Consider the following 24,532-nt stretch of genomic DNA (forward strand, 5'->3'; position numbering starts at 1 on the left):
ACAGTTAACTTTTATTCTGATTTTTTTGTTTGGTTGGTTTTGTATTCTTTTTTTTTCCCACTGAGATTATTTTGGTTATCTAAGTTGCTTGTATTTTGGCTAAATGTTGATAATTGCATTTATATAAATTTAGAATCAACACTTATCTAAAAATAACATATTTAATGGTTAATTTTTTGTTAAATTGAATTGAAACTTTGTTCTTTTACAACTATATTCTATAGTAAGAGTGAGAATTTCTGTTATTAAGCTTACCTCTTTCAGTACTTTCTATTTTTTTAACTTCATTTTAGCAGAATTAGTTTGAGATTCCTTGTCCTTCTAAGTAAATAATAGACACCCCTCCTGATAAATAAGAGTGTTATTTTTGTCATTAATCATAATACAGATTTTGTGATTGTCATAGCCACCATGGCAATGCAGATTTTGTGGCCAACACTGATTTTCGTTATGCCAGAAAGAATACTATAGCATCTTTCAGGTGCTTCATTACGCAGTAGGCTTTTATTTATAGATTTTGTACATGTATATTATGTTTGAAATTTTTACATAAGTGTCTCTCAAGTTATTTCTTCTCACTTTGAAGTTGTTGGTAATTTTTTAATTCAAAATATATTTAGTAATCATTGTTTGGTTGTATCTATAAAGTAGTTTTCTTAGTAATAATCTTAAAAAGCACGAATCTTCAAGATACATGCAAACTTATCTCTCATTGCTAAGATTCTTCCTTTTATTTATTTATTTAAATTTTTAAAAAGTTATTCTTGATTTTAGGGAGAGAGAGATAAACATCAGTTTGTTGCTCCACTTACAAGTGTTTGTGCATTCATTGGTTACTTTCTCTATGTGCCCTGACCAGAGAGCAAAACCACAACCGTGGCATATCAGGATGACGCTCTATGCAACTGAGCTACTCGGTCATAGCTTATTTTATTTATTTATTTATTTATTATTTAATTTTTTAGAGAGAGAGAATAAGGAAGAAAGAGGGAGAAATACCAGTTTCTTCCCTTTATTTATGCATTCAGTGATTGATTTTTGTTTTTTTACTTTATTGATTCTTACAGATAGAGAGGAAGGGAGAGAGAGAAACATCAATTTGTTGTTCCACTTATTTATACATTCACTGGTTTACTCTTGTATATGTCCTGACTGGGGACCACAACAGCGACTTGGCATAGGTGGATGATGCTCTGACCAACTAAGCTACCCAGCCAGGGCAGATTCTTTTAAAACAGTTTTAAAACCTTATATATCACATAGACACAGACAATAGTATAGTGATAGACAGAAGGGAAGAGAGGACTGTGAGATGAGGTAGAAGAGAACAAAGAGGGAATAATGGGGGGGCAGAAAGAGACTACTTTGGCCGATGGGTACAGGATGCAAGTATGCAGATGTTTTATTGAGTTTGTACACTTGAAATCTTTACAGTTATGTTAATCAGTGTGACCCTGATAAACTCAATAATAATAATTATTATTACTATGACTATTATTATTTCAAGGCAGATAACTTATGTCAAGCATTTTGCCAATTGTAAAGTGCTTTCCAGAAATTAATGACAATTTAAAAAATCACTTGTGTTTCAGGTTGCTTGTTTATAAAGTTGAAAGTTGTATGGTACCAACATTTTCTAGCTCTAAAATTCTGTAATCTATGTATGATTAATAGCTGCTGTACTAAAGATGTCTCAGTAGATATGTAAGAAACTTAACAGTACTTACCTCTGAGAAATAGAACTCTTTGGGGGCAGGCATAAGAAGAAATTTACTTTTTACTTTATCTCTTTTGATACTGTTTGAGTGGTTGTTCTGTTGTTGGTATATTTAACAGTGATAGTTTTATCACAAAAAAATAACTTTTTTTAACTACTAATACAAAAAACATCTCTATTCTTCATCCTAATCTTACTTAGGTTTTGGTTTATCAGGTTTAACTCACAGAGATTTTAAGCATGGATGGATACTAGAAAAATGCTTAGGGCGTTCTGTATCTTATTTGCAATAGTAGCATTCTTTTGTTTATAAATGTAATGTTAGAGCTCTTGAATTTAGAAATGATTTGATGAAACCTGTTTCTTTTAGATAAGGCCTAGATGGGGGACATTGTTCTTAATATCTTGTTGATATTTTACATTCTGTAAAGAACTTTAATATAAGTGCTCTAATTTAATTAAATCTTAATCCTATAAAGTCAATATTATCATAATCCCATTTTACAGATAAGGAACCTGATTACTTAGAAAAATTTTGAATCCAGAAAATCTACTGGTCTTTCTGTTAGCACTCTTTAAATTCTTGTATTTATTGCTTTTCTTGGGTGGCTGAGTTGGTTGGAGTGTAGACCTGTACACCTAAATTGTAGGTTCAGTCTTCGGTCAGGGCATGTGCAGGAGGCAACCAAGTGATGTTTCTCTCTCACACTGATGTTTCTTTCTCTCTTTTTCTCTCCAATCCCCTACCCAAATCCATAAAAACATATCCTTGGGTAAGGATTTAAAAAAGTAAAAAATGAATTGTTGTATTATTGAACTTTTACTACAGCTAGTTCTAGAAAGTTTTATTGTGGCTTTTAAAAAAATTTTAAGGGCACAGCAAGTTGGTTGACTCCTTACTGAACACAAACCAGCAATGTCTGTTAATCAGTTGGGTATTTAAAAATGTATGTCATATAGCCCATTTTCTTTCATCATTTTGTATCCATAAAGGCATTTGAATGAGAAGTTACCATGATTTTAAATGGCTTAGTGTGGCAGACCCTGGCCAGCAGAGTCCACCTGTTGTGGCTTACCCCAAGAATGAATGCACAGGCGACAACAATCCTGTGGAGAAAAAGGGAACAGGCACGACTACTCTCTCAAGGGGAGAGTGCCTATGGATGCCTCGGCCACTCCCTCAAGAGGGGAGCGCCTCGACCCTTGCCTAGACAGGCTTTTATTGTTTTCCTGGGGTCTTACATCAGAGAAAGATTTGTTATCTATCACATAGAATATTATCGTCTACATTTTAGGTACAATCAAGAAAATGAAAATAACATGCAGAGGGGAATGGTGATGAGCTCATTAGCTCTGTGCTTGGGAGAACTCATCCAAACTTTGGAAATTACCTTGAAGATAGACAATACATATTTGTTGTTTTAGACCAGGGTGATGGAGTTTTAGCAAGAGCAAGCCATAACAATCTGTATGCACTTTCCAGGCCGGATTCCCATGGGAAAACTCGGTTTGAAGGTCTGGCTCCTGACCACCACTTTGCTTCTGTAGGTTTTCCATACAGAGCTGAGTCACATTTGCCAGGCCAAGACAAACCGGTCCCTTACAGCTTAGTTTGTAATGCTAGTAGGTTGTAAAGTATATGGAGAACTTCGGTAGTAATGTACCTAAAACACTCTCATTTTTTCCCTTTCCTTCTTAAAATGTAAATGTAATTCAGAAGACTCTTGGGATCTTTGTATTTAATTTGTAATGATCATTTAGAGATAACTTGAAAGTCTTATTGCATTAATATTTCTGGTTGTTGAATAATTATTCTGTTAATGGAATGAGCCATTCAGCTATGAGAGGGCTAACCAGCTGACCACTATGTTTTTTTCTACTCAGTACATTTATAGAATGTCCTTTAAATCTCTGAAGAGGTCGCTTAATAAATGATGTGTATTAGTTTTGGTTATATAAGTACAAGGTAAAGTTGTTTTCCATAAATTTGGGCTTCCTTACTATAGTACATGTTCATTGTTAAAATAAAATAAAATTTCTGAATTTTACTACCCATAGATAACCACTGTTAATATTTTTGTATATTTTCTTTTAGTACTTTTTCTTACATATTTTTCAATCTTATTGAGATCATAATGTATTTACAATTTTGTGTGTTCTCTGCAATGAACATGGGATTTCCTTCAGCTATTAAAAGAAATGTTAATAATTTTTGGATGCATGCATTAGTCTATCGTGTAGCTATACCATAATTAATTTTACCACTCTGCTCTCTTTGATATTTAGGTTGTAAACATTTTAAGTAATAAAATTAATGCCATGATGGGCATTCTGGTGCAAAAATTTGTTCTGTGTTTTACATTGTTTCATCTTATATTCTTGGTAATGGAATTGGTGGGTCAAAGATGGTACATATTTTAAGGCTTGATACATATTGCCAAATTGCTTTTTAGACAATACTTTCTAAAATTTACTTTTCTTCTCTCATCATGAGTCATTCAGGAGATTATGAGTGATAGTTAATTATATGAGAAGTTTAAATTCAAGTTAAATCTAATTCAACAGTGAACACTATTTTAGAAAATGAAGTACATGGGAAGATTATATCAAGAACAGGATTAGATCTTTATCTAAATGGAAGTTCACTGGGTTTCACAGATGGGTATTTCCCCTAGTTTCCAGAGTTGAAGCTCTTTGGCTGTCTCACAGGTCATGTTCCGTATACTTTGTTCCAGTGCCCCCTAGTGCTGGTCTTGTAGAAGGAGCCTTCAGTTTCTCTTCTCTGTAGCAGAAAACATCTTTCTTTAGCTCCTTCTGGACATATACAAAGACATTTAAAGAGCAAGGTAAATAAGAGTTAGGGCTAAAATAATGCCCCTGTTGCTCTTTTACTTTTCTTCTTCTTTTTTTTTTTTTTTGGACTGGGCATCTAAAACCTATCTTCATATTTTTTTCTTCCTCCTGGGAGGAGCTGTCCTACTCTCTATAGTCTTAAATTTGCAGTGCTATCAGCTTTACCCTGCAAGTTCTTATTCTACACAACAGTAAGGAAGGCCTGGGGCAAACATACATGCCCTCTGGATCCTGACCCCATTTCTTATCCTTTAAATTAAAGTCAGCATCCCTCAGGTATGTACAGGTCAAATTATCATTGAGGTGTTTAGCTGTAAAATTTAAATATACATATATATATTTATATATCATTGCCTTCTTAACTGAAGTGTTTCCTCTGGAAATTGCAGTTGCCTTCAAATAGACTTGAGGAGAGGAGGTATCAGAGTGAAAGTGGCCAGGCTCATAAGGAGACACATTTAACCTTGTTGTTCTTCATATAAACATACATCTCTAGAAGTATATTAAAAACAGGCTCAAATGTAGAAAAATCTACAAACTTCTTTTTACACTTCCTTCTCTCCTTTTCCCTTCCCAGTACTTTAAAATAGCAATGAATAAGAATGAGAGAGCTCACTCAGTTCCTTGCCCCAAATTCCTATCATATCAAAATACAAGTAATACTTCTCCATCTGTAGAGGGGGAAGGGAATGGAACCAAAAGTGGAAAATAATAGATACCCCTCTAGGAACAAATTTTTAGTAATTTATAACCATTTTACTTTATTTTTTTTTAAGAATCTTTCCCCCACCTTTTATTTCTTGAGAATTCTATCCTCAGTAACTACATAATTATTTGTAAGCCTTTTCTTTTGATTGCTCGTGACTTCAGAGTTGTTCTTTCATGGTTATGTTTTTGTTAATAATAGATCCTACCTCAGCTGTTTGATTGGCTGTTTTAGGAATGTTAGGGGTAAAAGAGCCAAGTCTTGTCTTATATCCATTTCTTGTTCAGCTCTAAGAATATTCTTTTTTAAAGTATCTGTAGTGCAGAAGTAGATCACAGTTTATACCAAATTCTAAACTTCTCCAAAATGTTATCCAACTCTACCATTCTTAAGACCTAGGGTAGCCAGAAGTAAATGTGTTCAACTTAGAAGATAACTTACAAGTCATTATTTCAACATGCCACTAAGAATGCCAAGCTGTGTTTATGACACTAATCCTGGGCCTCTAGTTTTGGAGCTTGCTTTCTGGTAGGGAATATCCTGCTACCCCTTGAAGGACAGCATAAGGCTGCCTCAGTTTTACTAGCCTGTTTAGTTGGATGATGTTTTTACTTACACAGGGACAGTGGTCTTTAAAGCACCTTATTTATAAATAATCAAACTTCTTAAGATATTTAATACCTCATGATTTAAATAATGAGCCAAGACTGAGATCCATTCTAAATAACAATTATTATAAAGTAAAATGTGTTTTTTAGAGGCTTAAAGCAACATTAAAAATCTAAACAAAATGTAACACTTCATGCTTTCTTGTACAGGGATTAGAGATTTTCTCTACCAAATTTAATGGTAAAAGTTTACTTCCCTGCCAGGCCATTTATTTGAATAGAAAGGAAATAGTTGTCTTATCCTACTTAATATCCCCTCAGTGATATGATAATGCATTTTCCTTTCTGAGTAGGTTTTTTGTAAAAATGTTTTTTTACACCCTGACCAGTGTGACTCGGTTGGGCATAGGTTGCTGGTTCCACTGTAGTCAGAGCACGTGCCTGGGTGGCAGGTTCAGTCCCCAGTTAGGCCACATATGAGAGGCAGCTGATCGATGTCTTTCTCTCACATCGTTGTTTCTCACCCTCTCTCTCTCCTTCCCCTCTCCCTAAAAATAAATAAATAAAATACTTTTTAAAAATGTTTTTCCCCCAGTGGCCATTGTATAATTAGGAGGTATTTGTTAAATGACTTCTTGTTGTTGACTCAATTTATGTATTTATAAAAAGCTCCCTGTTTATAGCATATATTTCCAGCAGAGAGAGAGAGAGAGTGTGTGAGAGTGTGTGTGTGTGTGTGTTGGAACATGGTCTTTGGAGTTAAATCCAAGTTTGAATTTTGGTTCCATTTCTTACCACCTGTGTCAAAGAAACCACATTACTTAACCTTTAAATTTAGGTTGCTTAATGTGTGACATTCACTGCTGAATAGGGTTGTTGGGAAGAATAAATTGAAAGAAGTGTTCAGTAAACAATTACTGTTGTTTCGATGGCATTAAATTGCAGTCCTAGTCTAATCTCCTCTTGTATCAAAACCAAGAATTGATAATAAATGAACTACTATTATCTAAGATTTTAGGACTATGTAAAATGCTTAGGAGCTAGTGTAGATTTGGGGTATAATATTGTAGATTTTGTCCTCCATGTGTATGTTGGAATAATTTGGGAATTCAAGTCTTTCATTTTGATCCTAACATTACTTTTCCTCTGTCCCTCTGACTCCTCCTTTATCTTTCTTCATCTTTGTACACTACAGGAAAGAGAAATCAGACGATGATTTGGAACTACAGTAGGCAGCTTAAGGGTTCCTGAATCATAACTGAGTGGATTAGCCTTTGAGGCAATTGCAGGAGTCAGCAGGTGGAGATTCAAATAGCCAAGAACAGCAACAACATTCAAAACTAGGTATTACATTTGGGGTTTAAATATTCAATAGTTATTTTATTGTGTATTCACAAAGTTAGCACACTCTCTTTATCTCCCCCCCCAAAAGAGAAGCTAATAACAGGTATTCATACAAGAAAGCAACTTCAAAGGTATTACATGGGGTTTACCCCACCACAATGGAAAGGCTTTTGTCTCTTGGTCACTGGTGTGTCTCAAATGAATGAATTTAGTTCTATCTGTTTTTATAATATTTAATATGAATAATGACTTAGTTGAGTTGAAAAATAATTTAATGAGCCTCATTATATGTCAGTAACTATACTAAGTACAGATAAACATAATAACATAATGTCAACATAAGAAACATCCAACCTGTAGAGATTTCTTACGAGTTTATTTGAGCTAATCTGACAAGTTCCAGAAAGCAAAATCTCAACAAATTGAGAAAATGCTCTGGAGAATGGCAGTTTCGCTGCTTGTTTTATACATACATTAGAATAAAAGGAGGAGACATACAGAGAGTTACATGAAATCAGTTGGTGGTAGATTAAGGGGGCGGGAGAAAGCAAAGTGGGGAAATAACCTGGAAGTGAATACTTCTTTGACCTTGGTAGGTATGGGGTAGTTAATAATTAACATTTACAGCACATAAAGATGGTTTTCGGGGAAACAAGATAACAATGAGGGGTTCTGTGGTTTCGGGCTCTGGTGCCAGGCCTTGAAGAGTCTAGAAGAGAAGATTACTCTGGCATTTCAAAGGTATGTCATCTTAGATGCAAAAAGACAGTAGACAGGCTTACTTAACATAAAGTTTGGCCTTTGTCAAGGAAACTACGGGTCTAGGCTGTGACTGCCCACCATGACCCTCTTTCGGTACGAATTTTTATGTGCAGACTATCCTATGTGGTTATTTTAGTCTCTGAGTTTGTAAGGCCTGCCATGCAAGCCTCCCCTGAGCTTGCCGGGTATAGTATGTGGCCCCTTTTTGTCCAAAACAGTTTATGTCTCCAAAGAACTTTATAGGCTAGTACAGATTTGGCTGGCTACAGCCTGTGGACCAAATCTGGCCTATTTTTGTGAATTAAGTTTTAATGGAACACTGCCATGCTCATTAATTTATGCACTGTTTAGGGCTGCTTTCATACTATAGTGGCAGAGTTAAGTAATGGGGACAGACAGTGTAAAACCCATGAAGCCTAAAATGCTTACTGTCTGACCCTTTACACAAGGTTTGCCAGTCCCTGGCCTTGTAAGGTAACCCCTTGGTCTTGTTTACCAAACTTTGTCATAAACCCTATTTGCCTATTCTGGGCAACTAGATTGGTTTTGTGCCCCCTTTTTTATCAGTGAAATTAATAACAATTCTTAATAGGGTATATTTTTATATTCTGAGATCTTTAACCTGGTTTAATTCCTTATTTGACTACTTTTCTATGTTAGTTTTTTTAACTATTGATTTTTTTACATTATATTCTTACTCAATTACAGTTGTCTGCATTTTCCCCCCACTGCTCCTTGCCACCCCAGCCAAACCCACCTCCCTCTCTTGCTTCCACTCTCCCCCCTGGTTTTGTCTGTGTGTCCTTTATAGTAGTTCCTAAAAATCCTTCCACCCTTTATTCCGCCCCCCCCCCGCCCCGTTACTGTCAGATTGTTCTTAATTTCAATGTTTCTGGTTATATTTTGCTTGCTTTTTTTCTTTTGTTGATTATGTTCCAGTTAAAGGTGAGATCATATGATATTTGTCCCTCACCTCTGTCTTATTTCACTTAGCATAATGCTCTCCAGTTCCATCCATGCTGTTGGCAAAGGGTAGAAGTTCCTTTCTCTCTGCTGCGTAGTATTTCGTTGTATAAATGTACTATAGTTTTTGGATCCACTCATTTAGGATGTGCATTTAGGTGGCTTCCAGCACTTGTCTGTTGTAAACTGTGCTGCTATGAACACTGAGGTGCATATGTTGTTTTGGATTGGTGTTTCAGGTTTCTTAGGGTATAATCCTAGCAGTGAAATTGCCAGGTCAAAAGGCAGTTTTATTTTTAGTTTTCTGAAGAAGTTCCATACTATTTTCCACAGTAGCTGCACCAGTCTGCATTCCCACCAACAGTGCACTAGGGTTCTCTTTTCTCCACATCCTCTCCAACACATATGTGTTGGTTTGTTTATGATGGCCATTCTGACCGGTGTGAAGTGGTATCTTATTGTGGTTTTAATTTGCATCTCTCTGATGGCTAGTGATGCTGCGCATCTTTTCATATGTCCCTGGGCCCTCTGTATGTTCTCCTTGGAGAAGTGTCTTTTCAAGTGTTTTGCCCATTTTTTAATTGGTTTTTTTGTCTTCCTGGAGTGGAGTCGCATAACTTCTTTATATATTTTGGCGATCAAATCCTTGTCCAAGGTATCATCAGCAAATATGTTTTCCTGAACTATTGATTCTTTTTGAGAGAGAGAGAAGAACATCATTGTGGTGTTCCACTTACCTATCTATGCATTCACTGGTTGATTCTTGTATGTGCCCTGACTGAGGATCAAACTCACAACCCTGGTGTATCAGGATGATGCTCTAACCAACTGAGCTACCCAGAGCCTCTCTGTTTTATTTCTGCCCTTTTTAAAATGTGAATATGTCAGATGGGTTGAACCGCTTTTATGTATTTAGTACTCATTTTTCCATGGCTTTAGTTTCTGGCTAGGATTGCCTTAATGATATTTCAAGGCTGTGGGCAAAAAGACAGCTAAATTTGGTTTTCCTCTAGACACAAAAAATTGTGTTATAAAGTGGAAAGGAATCACTCATTTAAAATCTGTATGTATTTGGGTGTGTAGGAAATAAACTCTTTTCTCACTGACTACTATAATCATATTGAGACCGTTGGCTTTTAAGAGGGAGTCTACCTTTACTATCTGTTTTTCTTCCTAAGAGGTTAAAGTAAGTCAAGTTTAAGCCTTTCTGCCTTTGAGAAAACTTTCTAATATGGTATAGCTTTTATCTGGTAAAATCACTCATAATTGTTTCAGCCTCATTTGGGCTTTTTAATTGCTGATATGTTGCTGGTTAGGTTCGTCATTAACGTATTTTGAAAGCATTATCTTACTTTCTTAAAACAGATTTCTCTTCATCTTTTGCAACAGATCACTGATAAACTATTTTAGCCTTTTCACATTTGAGTATAGTAGGTATTAGTCTCCTCATTGGTTTCACTAGATGTACCTGGAAGCAAAAAAAAAAAAAAAACCATGAGACATAATATAGCCAAGATCCAATTTAAATCTCAGTTTAATGCTATTACTTGACCCATTGGAATTCTTTCCATAGCTAGTTGAGGATAAACTACTGGATGCTAAGCTGCTTTCTGAAAATAAAAATACTGGTTTCATTTAGGAAAAAGCACTTGAAAGGAAGCACCATGTAGTTAGTTCATGTATAGCTTATATGTACTAAGAGAGGAATACATTACTCCCCTATTCACTCTGCCTTCAGTTTTCACCTCCATAATATTCAGGCATGCTAAAGGTGAAAGGGGAATTATTTATGTAAAATTTCATTGTGTTCAAAGTGATAGACATACTTGATAAAAATTCCAGTTTCTAAAAGTTACCATCTGGATAATCAGCCTACCTTGTTCCTAGGTTCCTCTTTTTCAATTTCTGTTGGGTTGATTAGCTTTTTTGTTTATGTATAAATATATTTAAATAATTGGAGTTTCAAATATCTTCATAATGCTGCCTGTTTCTTCAGCATATTAATTTTTTCATAGTAACAATCTATAGCAAAATGGTTCAGAGCACACACTCTGAAAGCAAACTATTTTGGTTAACTCACTCCCCCACCTATTAGCTGTGGGTTTGAGGCCCAAAGACAAGCCTGCATTTAACATCTCTGTGCCTTTTTCTTTCTATATAAAATGGGACTGATAATAATGTCAATATTCACTATATTTGTGACAGTCAGTTAATATGTGAAAAGCTTAGATTAGTGCCTAGTATAGTAAATCCCAGTAAATGTTAACTTCATTATTATTGAATTCTAGCCCAGAAAAAAAAAGAAATACTATATATAAAATGCTCCTAATTATTCAATATAATTTAAGCATACTTAATTTTTCTCTATAATAACTCACAAATATTATAGCAGGACAGGAGAGAAGGTATTCCATTCCAGAATATATGGAATATAACAAGTTTTCTTAAATTTCTTTTGTTCATTTTTTCTTTTCCTTTGATTATCATATAATCTTACTTTTCAAGGGACATTAAGAATAAAGCTCACTGTATGAAATTTGCAATATTTTTTAATCCTTACTTGAGATGCTTAATGATTTTCAAGACAGAGGAAGGGAAGAAGAAAAAGAGGCAGCGAAACATCGTTGTGAGAGAGAACATCTGTTAGTTGTCTTTCATGCATTCCCTGGCTGGGAATTGAACCCAGGACCTTTCAGTTTGTAGGATGACACCCAACCAACTGAGCCACACCAGCCAAAGCCCAGGGTGAAACTTGTAATCTTAATACTACTAGAGTTTTAAGCTAGCAAATCCTGAACCTCTTTTAAAAATTTGATTTGTCACCCTGAAATTTTCTAAAGATACTTATTACCACATGTCCCCAGTAATGGCCGACTGCCTTTACTTGAGAAAAATCAGTTTTGGGAATCATAATTCTTGTAACTATTTAAGTCAAATGAAATGTAGTAAGATGCCAGCATAATGAAGTAGAAAATTATGCAATGAATAAAAGCAGTGTTCTGAAATACACAAGAAATCTAAATTCTCAGGTGTTCAAAGGGATTTACAATGTGAGATTAGCTAATTCAGTTATATACATGATGTCTGTACATATTACCTAAACCTACTGGTATTTGTATGTCTCTCAATGGAACTGTCTAAGTAAGAAAGTCCAAAACTGTAGAGAATTTTTATAAGTTTCTTTGAGCCAAACCAAGGACATGCCAGGAAACAAATTTTTAAATGCTCCCGGGAACTACAGCTTTGCAGTTCTATTTATACATTGGGGTTTAAGGAGAGAAATTAAGAAAAATTACGTGAAGGAGAGGGATAAAGCAAAGCTGGTGGTGCAGGAGAATCTCTGTGATTGGGTTTGTAGGCTAGTTAACAAGATTATGTGCTCTCTTGAGGGTGGTCACACTTAAGAGGTCTGAAATAAAAGGATTACTCTGGCATTTCCAAGGTTTGTTAGCTAGGTTCACAAGAAAAATGTAGACGGCTTGCTTATGGCAAAGATAAACTTTTTCACACCTACCATGATCTGTAGTTAAGAATTTATGATCAGATCTTATAAGGTTACTTGCAGTCAGGTTTATCACAGAGGCTCTTTTCCAAATTCACTTTCTTGAGCACTCAAATAATATTTAGGTTGTATACAAACTTAACAGCTAAAGAAGGCCTCCAGCTTCTGTTTCCTCAGTTGCTTCCGATGTCCAGTTTCTTCTTAAAATAATACCACTGATTAGCCATCAATAGGCTGTTTGCTTGAATCTATAAACTGCCTTGGGTAGTATGGACATTTTGATGATGTTAATTCTTCCAATCCATGGACATGGTATATGGTTCCATTTGTTTGTGTCTTACTTAATTTCTTTTTTCAATGATGTGTAGTTTTCTGAGTACAGGTCTTTTACAAGTTCCTTGGTTAGATTTATTCCTAAGTACTTTATTTTTATTGTTGCTATATGAAATGGGTTTTTTTTCCTGATTTCTATTTCTCATATTTCGTTGTTGGCATACAAAAATGCCTTTGATTTCTGAATATTGACTTTGTATCCTGCTATTTTCCCAAATTCGCTTATGTTGAGTAGTTTTTTGGTGGAGTCCATAAGATTTTCTGTGTACACTATCATGTCATCTGCAAACAATGACAGTTTTGCTTTTTCCTGTCCAATTTGGATGTCTTTTCCTTCTCTGATCACTATGGCAAGGACTTTCAATACTATGTTGCATAGAAGTGGTGAAAGTGGACATCCTTGTCTTGATCCTGCTTTTAGTTTTTACCAGTCGAGTATGCTGTTGGCTGTAGGTGTCTTGCTTATGGCTTTTATTATGTTGAGGTATGCTTTCTCTATTCCCACTTTGCTAAGTATCTTTATCGTAAATGGGTGCTATACCTCATGAAATGCTTTTACCACATCTATTCATATGATCATGTGATTTTTGTCTTTCCTTTTGTTTGTGTGATGTATTATGTTTATTGATTTCCAAATATTGTATCATCCTTGCATCCCTGAGATGAATCCCACTTGATCATGGTATATGGTCTTTTTTTATGTATTGCTGGATGCAGTTTACCAATATTTTGTTGAGGATTTTAGTGTCTAGGTTCATCAGTGATATTGGCCTGTAGTTTTCTTTCTCTGTTGTGCCTTTGTCTGGTTTTGGGGTTAGGATGATGATAGCCTCATAAAAAAGAGTTTGATAGCCTTCTCTCTTCTTGGATTTTGTGGAATAGTCTGTGAAGGATAGGGGTTAGGTCTTCCTTAAATGTTTTGTAAAATTCTTCTGTGACCCTGTCCAGCCCAGGGCATTTGTGTGATGGGAGTTTTTTTATTACTGCTTCAATACCACCAGCTGTTACCGGTGTGCTCAAGCTTTCTGCTTCTTTATTCCGTTTTGGAAGAATGTAAGTTTCTAGAAGTTTGTCCATTTCACCCAGGTTTTCAAATTTCTTGGCACAGTTGTTCTTGGTAATTTCTTATAATCCTTTGTATTTCTGTGGTATCAGTTGTAATCTCTCCTCTTTCATTTGTGATTTTGTTTATTTGAGTCCTGTTTTTTTCTTGATGAGTCTTGTGATGGTTAATTTACAACTCTTCAGGTGAACTGGCAAGTAATCATCTGTAAAATTCAACTGTTACTTTAGCATAAGACACATTTTTTGTAGGACTGACCTTTAAAGAAATTTTTTGCCTCCAACTTCAAAGATAACTAATTCCCTAGGCTACTTCTTTGTGCACTGACTAGAAAACTTAAGAAAATAAAAGAGCATTTATACCTCCACATCATTTTGAAACCAGAAAAGTCAGTTTTCATGCTGTCACTGCCAGAAGCAGTAAGTAGAGACCATGACTGAATCTTAATGGGAGCTTTATTAAAATGCTGACTATCTGAATAGATGGCTGGTTATGTGTCTTAAAAATCTGTCTTAACATCTCATCTCAAACCTACCTTTTTATAGGAAGAAGGAAAGGGTAGGTAAGGAATTTAAGAAAAGGTTAATTATATAAGAGTTGCAGTCTTGGTGGTTTTTCTAGTATTTCTTTTATCTGCTGATCAACAATTTTTTTTTTGGTCTGTAAATAAAAACCAGTTTTATTAAATGTATTTTATTGATTATGCTATTACAGTTCTCCCAATTTTTGTCCCCTTTACCCCCCTCCACCCACCAGCATTCCTCACCTTAGTTCACATCCATGGGTCCTACATACAAGTTACTTGGCTTCATTTCCTATACTATTCTTAACCTCCCCCTGTCTATTTTGCACCTACCATTTATACTTCTTACACCTTGTACCTTTTCCCCCATTCTTTCCCCTCCACCTCCCCACTGATAATCCTCCATGTAATCTTCATTTCTGTGATTCTGTTCCTGTTCTAGGTGTTCGCTTAGTTTCTTTTTGTTTTTATTTTCTTTAGGTTCAGTTGTTTATAGTTCTTTGTTGTCATTTTACTGTTCATATATTTGATCATCTTTTTTCCTTAGCTAAGTCCCTTTAACATTCATATAATAAGGGCCTAGTGGTGGTGAACTCCTTTAACTTGACTTTATCTGGGAAGCACTTTATTTGCTCTTCCATTCTAAATGAGAGTCTTGCTGGATAGAGTAATCTTGGATGTAGGTCCTTGCCTCTTTTAGATTTCTTCAAAGTATAATTGAGTCCACGCTTGTACCACTCACTACACGACAGCAAGTAAATTGAGTGACAAGGTCTTAGGGCAAGAAAAGCGACTTTATTCAGAAAGCCAGCAAGCTGAAAAGATGGCAGATTGATGTCCTAAAGAACCAGCTTTAAAAAGTACAGAATTCAACTTTCTTTTACATCAAAGGAAGAAGGAACAGGAGGTGAAAGAGGCAATTGACAAACATCTGGGTACTAGTAGAGGTCTGAGAAAGATTATGAAATTTTGTTGTTACTAATCTGTTGATGCTAGTTAATGTGAGTCCAGTCAGGAGGTTCCTGCAAATCTCTGATAAACAGTCATTTTTGTACATACTTCCCATTTCAGGAGATGTACTTTCTGATAGGGGATGTTTTATAAAACTCAAGTACAAGCAGAATTCCTCTAATGATTAGCATGTTTATATGCAAGACTAAGCAGAAGCTATTAACCAAGAGGCTATGGGAACTAAGATGGTTTGAACAAATGAAGTCAAAAAGGCTGAGCATTTCATTCTGTTACTTAAGGTCTTTCTCATCCATCTTTTTTTTATTTTTTAAAAATGTTTGTTTATTTTTAGAGAGAGGGGAAGGGAGAAAGAGAGGGAGAGAAACATCAATGTGTGATTGATTGCCTTTCACACGCCCTGTACTGGGTGGGAACAGGCTTGCAACCCAGGCACATACCCAAGGAATCGAACCAGCAACCCTTTGGTTCGCAGGCTGGCACTCAGTCCGCTGAGCCACACCAGCCAGTGCTCATCCATTTTTTAAATATTGTTCACAGGAGGTGAGGGCTCCATAGCTCAGGGATTAGAGCACTGGTCTTGTAAATATTGTTCACAGGATGCTTTTGTCATCCTTCTCTACTTATTCTCTTTAAACAATTGTATCTATTTCCATCACTTATGTTGCCATCTAAATGCTGAAGACCCCCAGATCTCTATTCTTGCTTATGAACTTTGAAGTTATATATCCAGCTGCCTACTTGACATCTCCAGTCAGAGATGTTACAGGGGTCTCAGATCATCATCTCTAAAATTCAGCTATTACCTTAGCATTTGTTTCTATGTTAATCCATCTAGTGAGCAACTGCCTAGAGATTGTGGTGTAATCATCTGGAGCCCCTGTTCTGATTAGTTCTTAAATTTTGTCAGTTCTCTTGCTTAAATTTCTTTTTAATCTGTTGTCAACATAAGAAACATCTGAAACTGTAGAAAACTTTTATGAGCTTATTTGAGCCAAACCAATGACATATGCCAGAAAGCAAGATGTCCAGTGCTGGGAAAGGCACTTTTATGCATTTGAAATTAAGGAAGGAACGTAAGGAAGATTACATGAAGTTGAGCAAAATCAAGATAGGGATTGGATTGCAAAATAGGTAAGATTATGTGTGCTTTCCCGAGGGTAGAGATGATGCAGGCATTCCAGTGGTCAGGGGAACCAAAGGTCTTCACCCACTCTGGGTTCTTGGCTTCACACAAGAAAGAATCAGACACAAGCCAGCATAGAGTTTAAAGTGAAAGAGTTTATTAGTGAAGGATTGGGACAGAGACAAGATTACTCCATAGGCAGAGCAGCCTCTCGATAGTGAAGTTTACTTCTTTTATTGAGACTGACTTAATGGCGGGTGGGTAGGGTATTCAGTAAGGGGGAGGAATATTCGGGGTTTCTCTGGGAAAGGATGAAGACTTCTTGGAAGAGCATTGTTGGCCATTTTGTGTGTTTTTATAGGTTTTCCATTTCTAATCATGGCAGCACCAGGTGTGTTATTTAGTATGGAAATGTATTATAGTGGGCATATAATGAGGCAAAGGGTTACCGCAAGTGATATTAGTCACCATGTTGAATCAAGCTGGTCTTCTGGTTCTAAGTCACAAATCCATTGGGAGTCTTACTATATCCATGGTAGTCCTTGTAGTACTTACTGGTTACAGCTGTTTTACAACATATCCTATTTCAGTCACACTTCAGAAATGGGGGTCTGAAAGTATGGTCATGTATTAGAAGGGGGGTCTGAAGGAGGCATTTCAAAGGTGTGTTAACCCAGATGTACAGAAACAATGAACAAGCCTTGCTTAAAGCAAAAATTAACCTTTTACTAAAGAAGTTATATGCCAAGGGCATGACTGCCCATTATGACCTGCCCAGTTAGGTATTTATGATTAGATCACTCTGTAAGGTTACTTTCCATAGAACCTCTTTTTTCATCCACACTATTTTCATATTTACTGCCAACATTTTAATTCTAGATTATCCCTATGGCCTTTGTTAATATGCAAAGAAATACAGAGTAATGATTAAGAACATGGATGTTAGAGTCAGAGTTTTTCTAGGTTTCAGTTCTTACTCAATCACTTAGAATCTTTGGTTGCTCATAACTTAAGTTTTCTCATCTGTAATATAGGAATTGTACCATTTAATTCATAGAGTGATGGTGAGATTTAAATTTGTGGCCATTAGAGTACAGTAGTACTTGGTACAAAATAAGCCCTCAACAGAAGATTATATCTATTAACTTGCCTCTGCATTCCACTTCATTCTCGTGTTTTGTGTAGAAGATGATTTTTTACATAAAATTGTAGCACTCTAATGATAAAATTCCTTTTGCAGTAGTGCTTCTTTGCCATCAGACTAATTTCCAAATGATTTAACATGATATTTTTTATGGTCTTTTCATTTAAATGGAAATAGATCCTGTTTTCTTCCTCAGTTTTCTCTCTTGCTACTTGACTCCCTATTTATGCCCCAGCTACAATAAATTAACAGTCTCTCAAAAGCACCTCCAGGCTTTTGAACATTCTGTGTTCAAAATGGACACAGAATGTTCCATTCTGTGTCCATTTTGAGACACCCAAAAGTGTCCCTTTGGAACACTTTTTTTCTATAGCTAGATAATTTTTAGTAGTTGTTCAAAACTCAACTTACATGACATTTGATCTTCTTTGGGAACTATTTGTGACTACTTTTGACTCAGGGTTTCCAACATAGCACTCTTTATATTCTAGTTCAGTTGCCTGTTTCTTTGTTCATTATAAATGCATTGTGTATCTTTTAAATTAATGAAGATGGAGGAATGTTGAGGTTGGTTATTGGATATTTGTCTGTAAGGAATATTCAAGGATTACAAGGCAGTGGTTTTTTTTAGTACTTTGCGCAAGATGAGCTATTCCTTCTTCCAAATACTGCAGTCCCATTAGCAAAAGGAAACACATATGTAATTTTTTAAGTATCATTATTTAGGGCACAAAGGTCCCAGAAAGGGTTTAGTACTGTCATCTGTATAAAAGACTAGCTGAAGGAATTTTAGTTTAATAGAATACTTTTTAAAAGTGATTTCTATATCTGTCTTTGCTCATTTACTCTTCATTACTATTTTAAATATCAATACCATACTGAATTATCTGTATGTGTCTAGTTCATTAGTGAGAAGAATATGAGATACGATAGGAGACAGCCCTAGTTTCAAACCTTTGCTAATAATGACTACTTCTAATTGATGTAAATATTAAATTATATGGCAGTAAACCCTCAAACCAATGCCTGACATATTATAGGTACTTGAAAATTTTAGATTTCCTTGTATACTTTTCAAAGTTTTCCTATCACGTGTTATATGGCTCTGCTTAAGTCCTGTTCACCCATCCAATCTTAGATTAAAGCCCTATGAAGTTCCCTCCAGCTCATCTCTCTGTTAGAGTTGGAGTTAATATGAGAAAAAATTTGAACACTTGCTCTCTAATTGGTCTGACTTTCTGCTAGGATGTTAATTCTGAGGACATGGGCATTGTCTTAAAGTTATCTGCCTTCCCTTGACATTTTGCAGAATGCTGAGAATAGTAGAAACTCATTACAGATTTGTTGCTTAATTGATCTTTTCAGTGTGCTGCTGTGCTCCCTCTCCTTACAACCTACCAGCTAATATGTGTTGTGGAAATGACTTAACAATTTTAATATCAGCCTACGCAAACCATATTTATAAAGGAAAATGTGTTGAAGAAAATCATACTGAGCATTCAATAACTAAATAGGACTGTTTGGGATTATCAGTTTTGTTGCCCCTTCCATTAGGATAACTAGGAAATAACAATATGGTTTCATTCCCAACAATACATTTGGTTTTATGAATTTCCATGACATTAAGCCAGTTTGGCTCTTTTCCATTTATTATTTATTCTGGATTAGTTTTCTAGGATACTGTAATTCATGCTTGCAAATTTAAATGTGTCTTACAGGAGGATTTGTTGGTATTGAGGAAAACAGTGAAATCCTTTTTGGCTGTTTGCCAACAGTGCCTATCTAATGTTAATACCCCAGTGAAGGAACAGGTAAGAAATTATTAGTTAAGATCTCTCAATAAAAATAACTCAGATGCATTGAAGAACATGTAAGAAGGTGTAATGTTTTTTATTGCAGTTCTTAGCATACAAGTTATTCCCTAATGTTAATGGGACCTGGGACAAGAGTGTAGATACCTGAATATTTTGTACCTTAAGTTACAAATGTTAATGGGACCTGGGACAAAAGTGTACATACCTGAAATATGTGTACCTTAAGTTACAAAGTAAGCTAATAAACCTGTTACATGTCTTTTTACCTTGACAAGTGTGCTGACATAATGAACTGGAAGGCTGGGTTCAAATTAGAACTCTTGACTCCTAAGAATTCTGTGCCAGAACTTGGACATCTGGCCTATATGACCTGCCCATTTTTCATCTCACCTTCAGCTGTTTTCCACACTAAGAAGAACTTCTCACACATGCATGTGAACACTTGAGCCCGCATGTCCAAACTTTTATCAGCATCACCGCCCGTCCCCCACCCCGCCCCACCGAACATCTCCTTCTTGACTACCTGTGACCTAGGAGTATGCACACTGGGGATGTAGTGGACCTGTGGAAGAAGCCTGTGCAGGCTCTGGCAACAGAATCAGGTCTTTTAAGGCAAGGAACCCGTGAGTTCTTGTACCTGTACAATGGTATAGGAGTAAGGGTACAGATGGGCATATGCCATTGGTCCAACAGAGTCCTTACCCTTGGGAAGGGGTGTACCCCAAAGAGGGCCAAAGTAGAGCCCATTTTCATTAAGTGAATTTGTCAACTATTTTACTGTTTTTCTATTAGGAAGTTTAATATAAAATAGAATGTACCTTTTCCATACTGTTTTTTATTATGATGATGGGCTGGAAAGAGTATTAGTCTAGCATGGTGTCTAACATTTTGCCATCTCTGGGCCATACTGGAAAAAGAAGAGTTGTCTTAGGCTACACATTAAATACACAAACACTAATGAAAACAAAAAATCTTACAATGTTTTAAGTACATTTACAATCTTGTGTTGGGCCACATTCATAGCCATACTGGGCCACATACATTCATAGCCATACTGGGCCACATGCAACCCATGGGCCGCAGGTTGGGCACCCCTGGAAATTGTACAGTAGTACTTATCCTTTGCAGTCTATTACAGATAGGTTATATGGGTCTCCTCTTTATTGAATTATCAGCATCTAACTTAAAATGAGGACAGATGCTCTTACCTAAATCTTGTTCTCTTAATGTTCTGAACACCACATGCTATCTAAAATTATCAAGCTTTGGACATTTAGACCAACAATTCATTATTTTTGTAGTATCACTATTTGATGATATCTGAAACCGTGGCCTTCATTTAAAAAAATCTCCTAGATTCTGTTTATGCTCCACGTTTTAAGTGTCTCTTTCTAAATCTCTTTATGTATTTCATGGTTGTGTAGTCAGTCTGATTCTTGCTGGAGGTGGATAGTACATGGCAATCTCCAAATGTATGCCAAAATTGTGTATTCCCATAGAAATCAGGTTTTTAAGGGGGGTGAGTGGATTGTTTTGAAATATCACAGCCCTCAATAACCAGCAAAATCTTTCAGGTAACAATAAACTGATGACAGGTTTATTTCATACCGTGCATTAAATAGGACAAATTTGGCAACATAACTATGATACTTTCTCTTTAGGGAAATGCAGTGACAGTCTCCTTAAATGATTAATTCTGTTGGGAAGCTTTTAGATACTGGTTTTTATGTGAAGGATTAGAGATTTTTTTTACATTAGATGTTTAAAAAAAGAATCCAAAATATAGTACCTTACAGATTTACAGTACTGCATTATAATTTATGGAATTATACTTTAAGATTTATGCTTAGTATTTGATTAATCAGTATATGATAGATTTCTAACCTCTGTCATAATTTATTATATCAATTTCATATTTCCAGAGTTGAGTTTAACTCATTATATCTTAAGTCAAAATCTCTTGATCAGCTGTTTGAGTTAATATAACCAAATAAAATAAATAGATTATATTTGGGGGGAGAGGAAGTTCAAATGTGACTAATGTTTAATTTTATTAAGTTGGAAATTTAAAACTAAATAGTTAAAATTTGAATACCCAAAGTTTCACTTATGGTACTATTATTGAACTATATTGAATTTAGCATGTTTTCATTAACATTGATTTGTAGTTATAGCAATATTTTACTGATGAATTTCCTTTGTATTCCAGGCTTTCATGTTACTCTGTGACCTTTTGATGATTTTTAGCCACCAATTAATGACAGGTGGCAGGGAGGGCCTTCAGCCTTTGGTGTTTAATCCGGATACTGGACTCCAATCTGAACTCCTCAGTTTTGTGATGGATCATGTTTTCATTGACCAAGATGAGGAGAACCAGAGCATGGGTATTTGTAGCTATCATCTTGTCAATATTGATCTTGTTTTATTGGCCCCAAAAAGATATGAGAAAAAATTCAAACTCAATCCTAAAAACTACAGGAATTTCTCTTTTTAAAAAACTGTTAATACATTTGTGTGATTTAGAAACAAACAAACAAAAAAAACTGCACAGTGTAGTCTCCTTCTCCTGCTATAATTGTACACATTTTTCATTTCACACATGTACAAAATGTAAATATGAGATAGATGTTCTTTCTAATTGAGCTGAATCCAGGTTCACAGTTTTTCTGAAGGAAAGCATCAGAGTTACTGTTCCTGAGTGGTCATCATATATTACTTAAATTAACAAAATATAACTGTTAGATAATGTGTGCTGAAAGGCATCAAACCTCACCAGTGAAAATTGTGCCAAGTTTGCAAATGATGATTAGCAAAATTAGGCTAAATATAAATAATCGCAAATAAGTTATAGGTTATTTGTGAAATACATGAATTAAGTTTTCTAAAATAAGTTCTGTGGCATATCTGATCCACTGATTTATTTGGTGCTATTAGAATGTCCTTTATTTAACAAAACATCTTAGAAAATACTAGACTATGAAACAGAGTATCTTCATTTAGAGTCCATATTAATCTCGAAAGACGAAATTTATCTACTTAGCTTAAGCAAAGAGATTTCCAAGTTCTTTCTTTTAAAAAAAGATTTACAGAGAGGGGAAGGGAGGAAGAAATAGAGGGAAAGAAACATCAATGTGCCACAGAAGCATCCATCACGATGCCCTAATCCCAGCATGAGCCCTGACTGTGAATCAAACCAGATACCTTTTGCTTTGCAGGATGATGCCCAACCCACTGAGGCACATCAGTCAGGGCAAAGATTTCAACTTCTCCGAGTATTGATGCTTCACAGCAGGACCAATTTAGTTGAAAGAGGGGAAAAAAAAGAAGTTGAGAATAAGTTTGATTTGTTTTGTTTTTCTTTTTTATGAATCTGAAGATGGGAAGAAAGAACACTGTCTCCAAATAAGGGCAGGTCAAGACATAAGATCCCTAACTGGTTTAGCCCAGTGGATTGAGTGCTGGCCTGCAAACCAAAGGGTTGCTGGTTTCAATTCCCAGGCACAGTACATGCCTTGGGTTCTGGGCCAGGTCCTCAAAGAGAGGGGCACATGAGAGGCAGCCACACATGGATGTTTCTCTCTCTTTTTCTCCTAATCTTGTCATTCCCTTCCTTTCCCTCTAAAAAGTAATAAATTAAATCTTTTTTTTTTAATGCATGAGAGGGTCAGTACAGAGCCTGAAATAAATGTAAATGTTATCATCTGGAGCCTTGTGAAGAAAGTTTTCCTAGGACTAGAAGTAGACAAACCAGTAGGGCCTAAGCATTCAAAAAATGAGAAAGAAACCCTACTTGTTCTGAAAGTATTTGATAGTTGGTTTTATTTCTATTTAATGTGTATTTTATTTCTTTTTAATATGGTTTGCAAAATACATTTTATTTCTCAGGTGATATTGTTACCATGTTTTAAAAAAGCATTGAAAACTAAGTCCCCCATATATTTCCATTACTCCCCATGGATTTTTCTAAAAGAAAATTTCTTCCTTTTGGCATAAAAATTTTCAGAAGTTTTTTCTCCATGGAAATATATTAGCACATAAGAATGTTGAAATAAGACAGCATTAATAATATAAATAAACAACAGTATTATGACAAAAATATTTGAAAAATAATATTTTTATATATGATTTGCTTATTTTCATCTTTGCTGTGAGAGTCTTCAAGAAGATAGGAACCTTAGTGCCTATCAGGTATTTGATAAATGTGTAACTAAGTATAGCACCCTAAAATAATCAACATAATTGACATTTTTTATGTCACCTGGAACAGAATTATACCTTTTTGTAAATGTATAAACTTTTTTAATTATACGTATTTTTTACATTGTTTTACCTTGGATAAAGTTCATAATCAGTTTATTTTCTGTATTTAGAGGGTGATGAAGAAGATGAAGCAAATAAAATTGAAGCCTTACATAAAAGAAGGAATCTACTTGCTGCATTCAGCAAACTTATCATTTATGATATTGTTGACATGCATGCAGCTGCAGACATCTTTAAACACTACATGAAGGTATTTTTTTAATATTCTCATTTTTCTCCTTTCATCTAATTGGCAGAGAAATTTATAATTACAAATGAAGGAAAGGATTGTGACAAGCTAACATTCACCACTTTTATATATAATGTTATTGATGGTGTTCTGGTGTATTTAAAGTTTCTGTCTTTCATATGAGCCTCTTATCTATACCATTATATCAATTCTGTAAGGTATGAGTTCTTCATATTTATATGAAAGAGGTTTTTTCAATTTTCATAAGGCCATGTATTCTCTTTATTTAGAAAGTCAGAAGTAGAAGTAAGCTGTGGAAGAAATGGGCTAAGTATGGCAACTGTGTACCATGTTGCCTGCCAGGAGCTAAAGTGACAAAGATTTTCTTTTAAATTTCTCCTCTAATTCCATTCTAAAACTGGAGGGAGTTAAGTAATTAAATAAATGCATTATACAGTATAGTAAATGTATGTATACAGGTTCCTGGAAATATATAAAACAGATTCCCAACTCTTAAGAAATGTGAAGATTAATGACACTGCTTAGATGTGACTTCTGAACTAAGTCTGAGACAAGAAGCATAAATTAGTCAAACAAGGAAGTAGTGGGAGGGCTT

General features: G+C 35.3%; 1 protein-coding gene across 2 annotated transcripts in view; it reads left to right on the plus strand.

The window, feature by feature from the left end:
* The window catches only part of STAG1 (STAG1 cohesin complex component), a 400,795-nt gene that overhangs the window by 340,269 nt on the left and 35,994 nt on the right, over positions 1–24,532 (plus strand). For both annotated transcript variants that reach the window (XM_037061224.1, XM_037061225.1), the window contains exons 23-25: positions 19,332–19,424; positions 21,637–21,811; positions 23,798–23,937. In XM_037061224.1, the coding sequence (XP_036917119.1) occupies positions 19,332–19,424; positions 21,637–21,811; positions 23,798–23,937 (408 nt within the window). The remainder of the gene's footprint in view (positions 1–19,331; positions 19,425–21,636; positions 21,812–23,797; positions 23,938–24,532) is intronic.

This window comes from Sturnira hondurensis, unplaced genomic scaffold, assembly GCF_014824575.4.
Source record: "Sturnira hondurensis isolate 20B ecotype Veracruz unplaced genomic scaffold, ASM1482457v3 Scaffold0013299, whole genome shotgun sequence".
NCBI classification, from domain to species: domain Eukaryota; kingdom Metazoa; phylum Chordata; class Mammalia; order Chiroptera; family Phyllostomidae; genus Sturnira; species Sturnira hondurensis.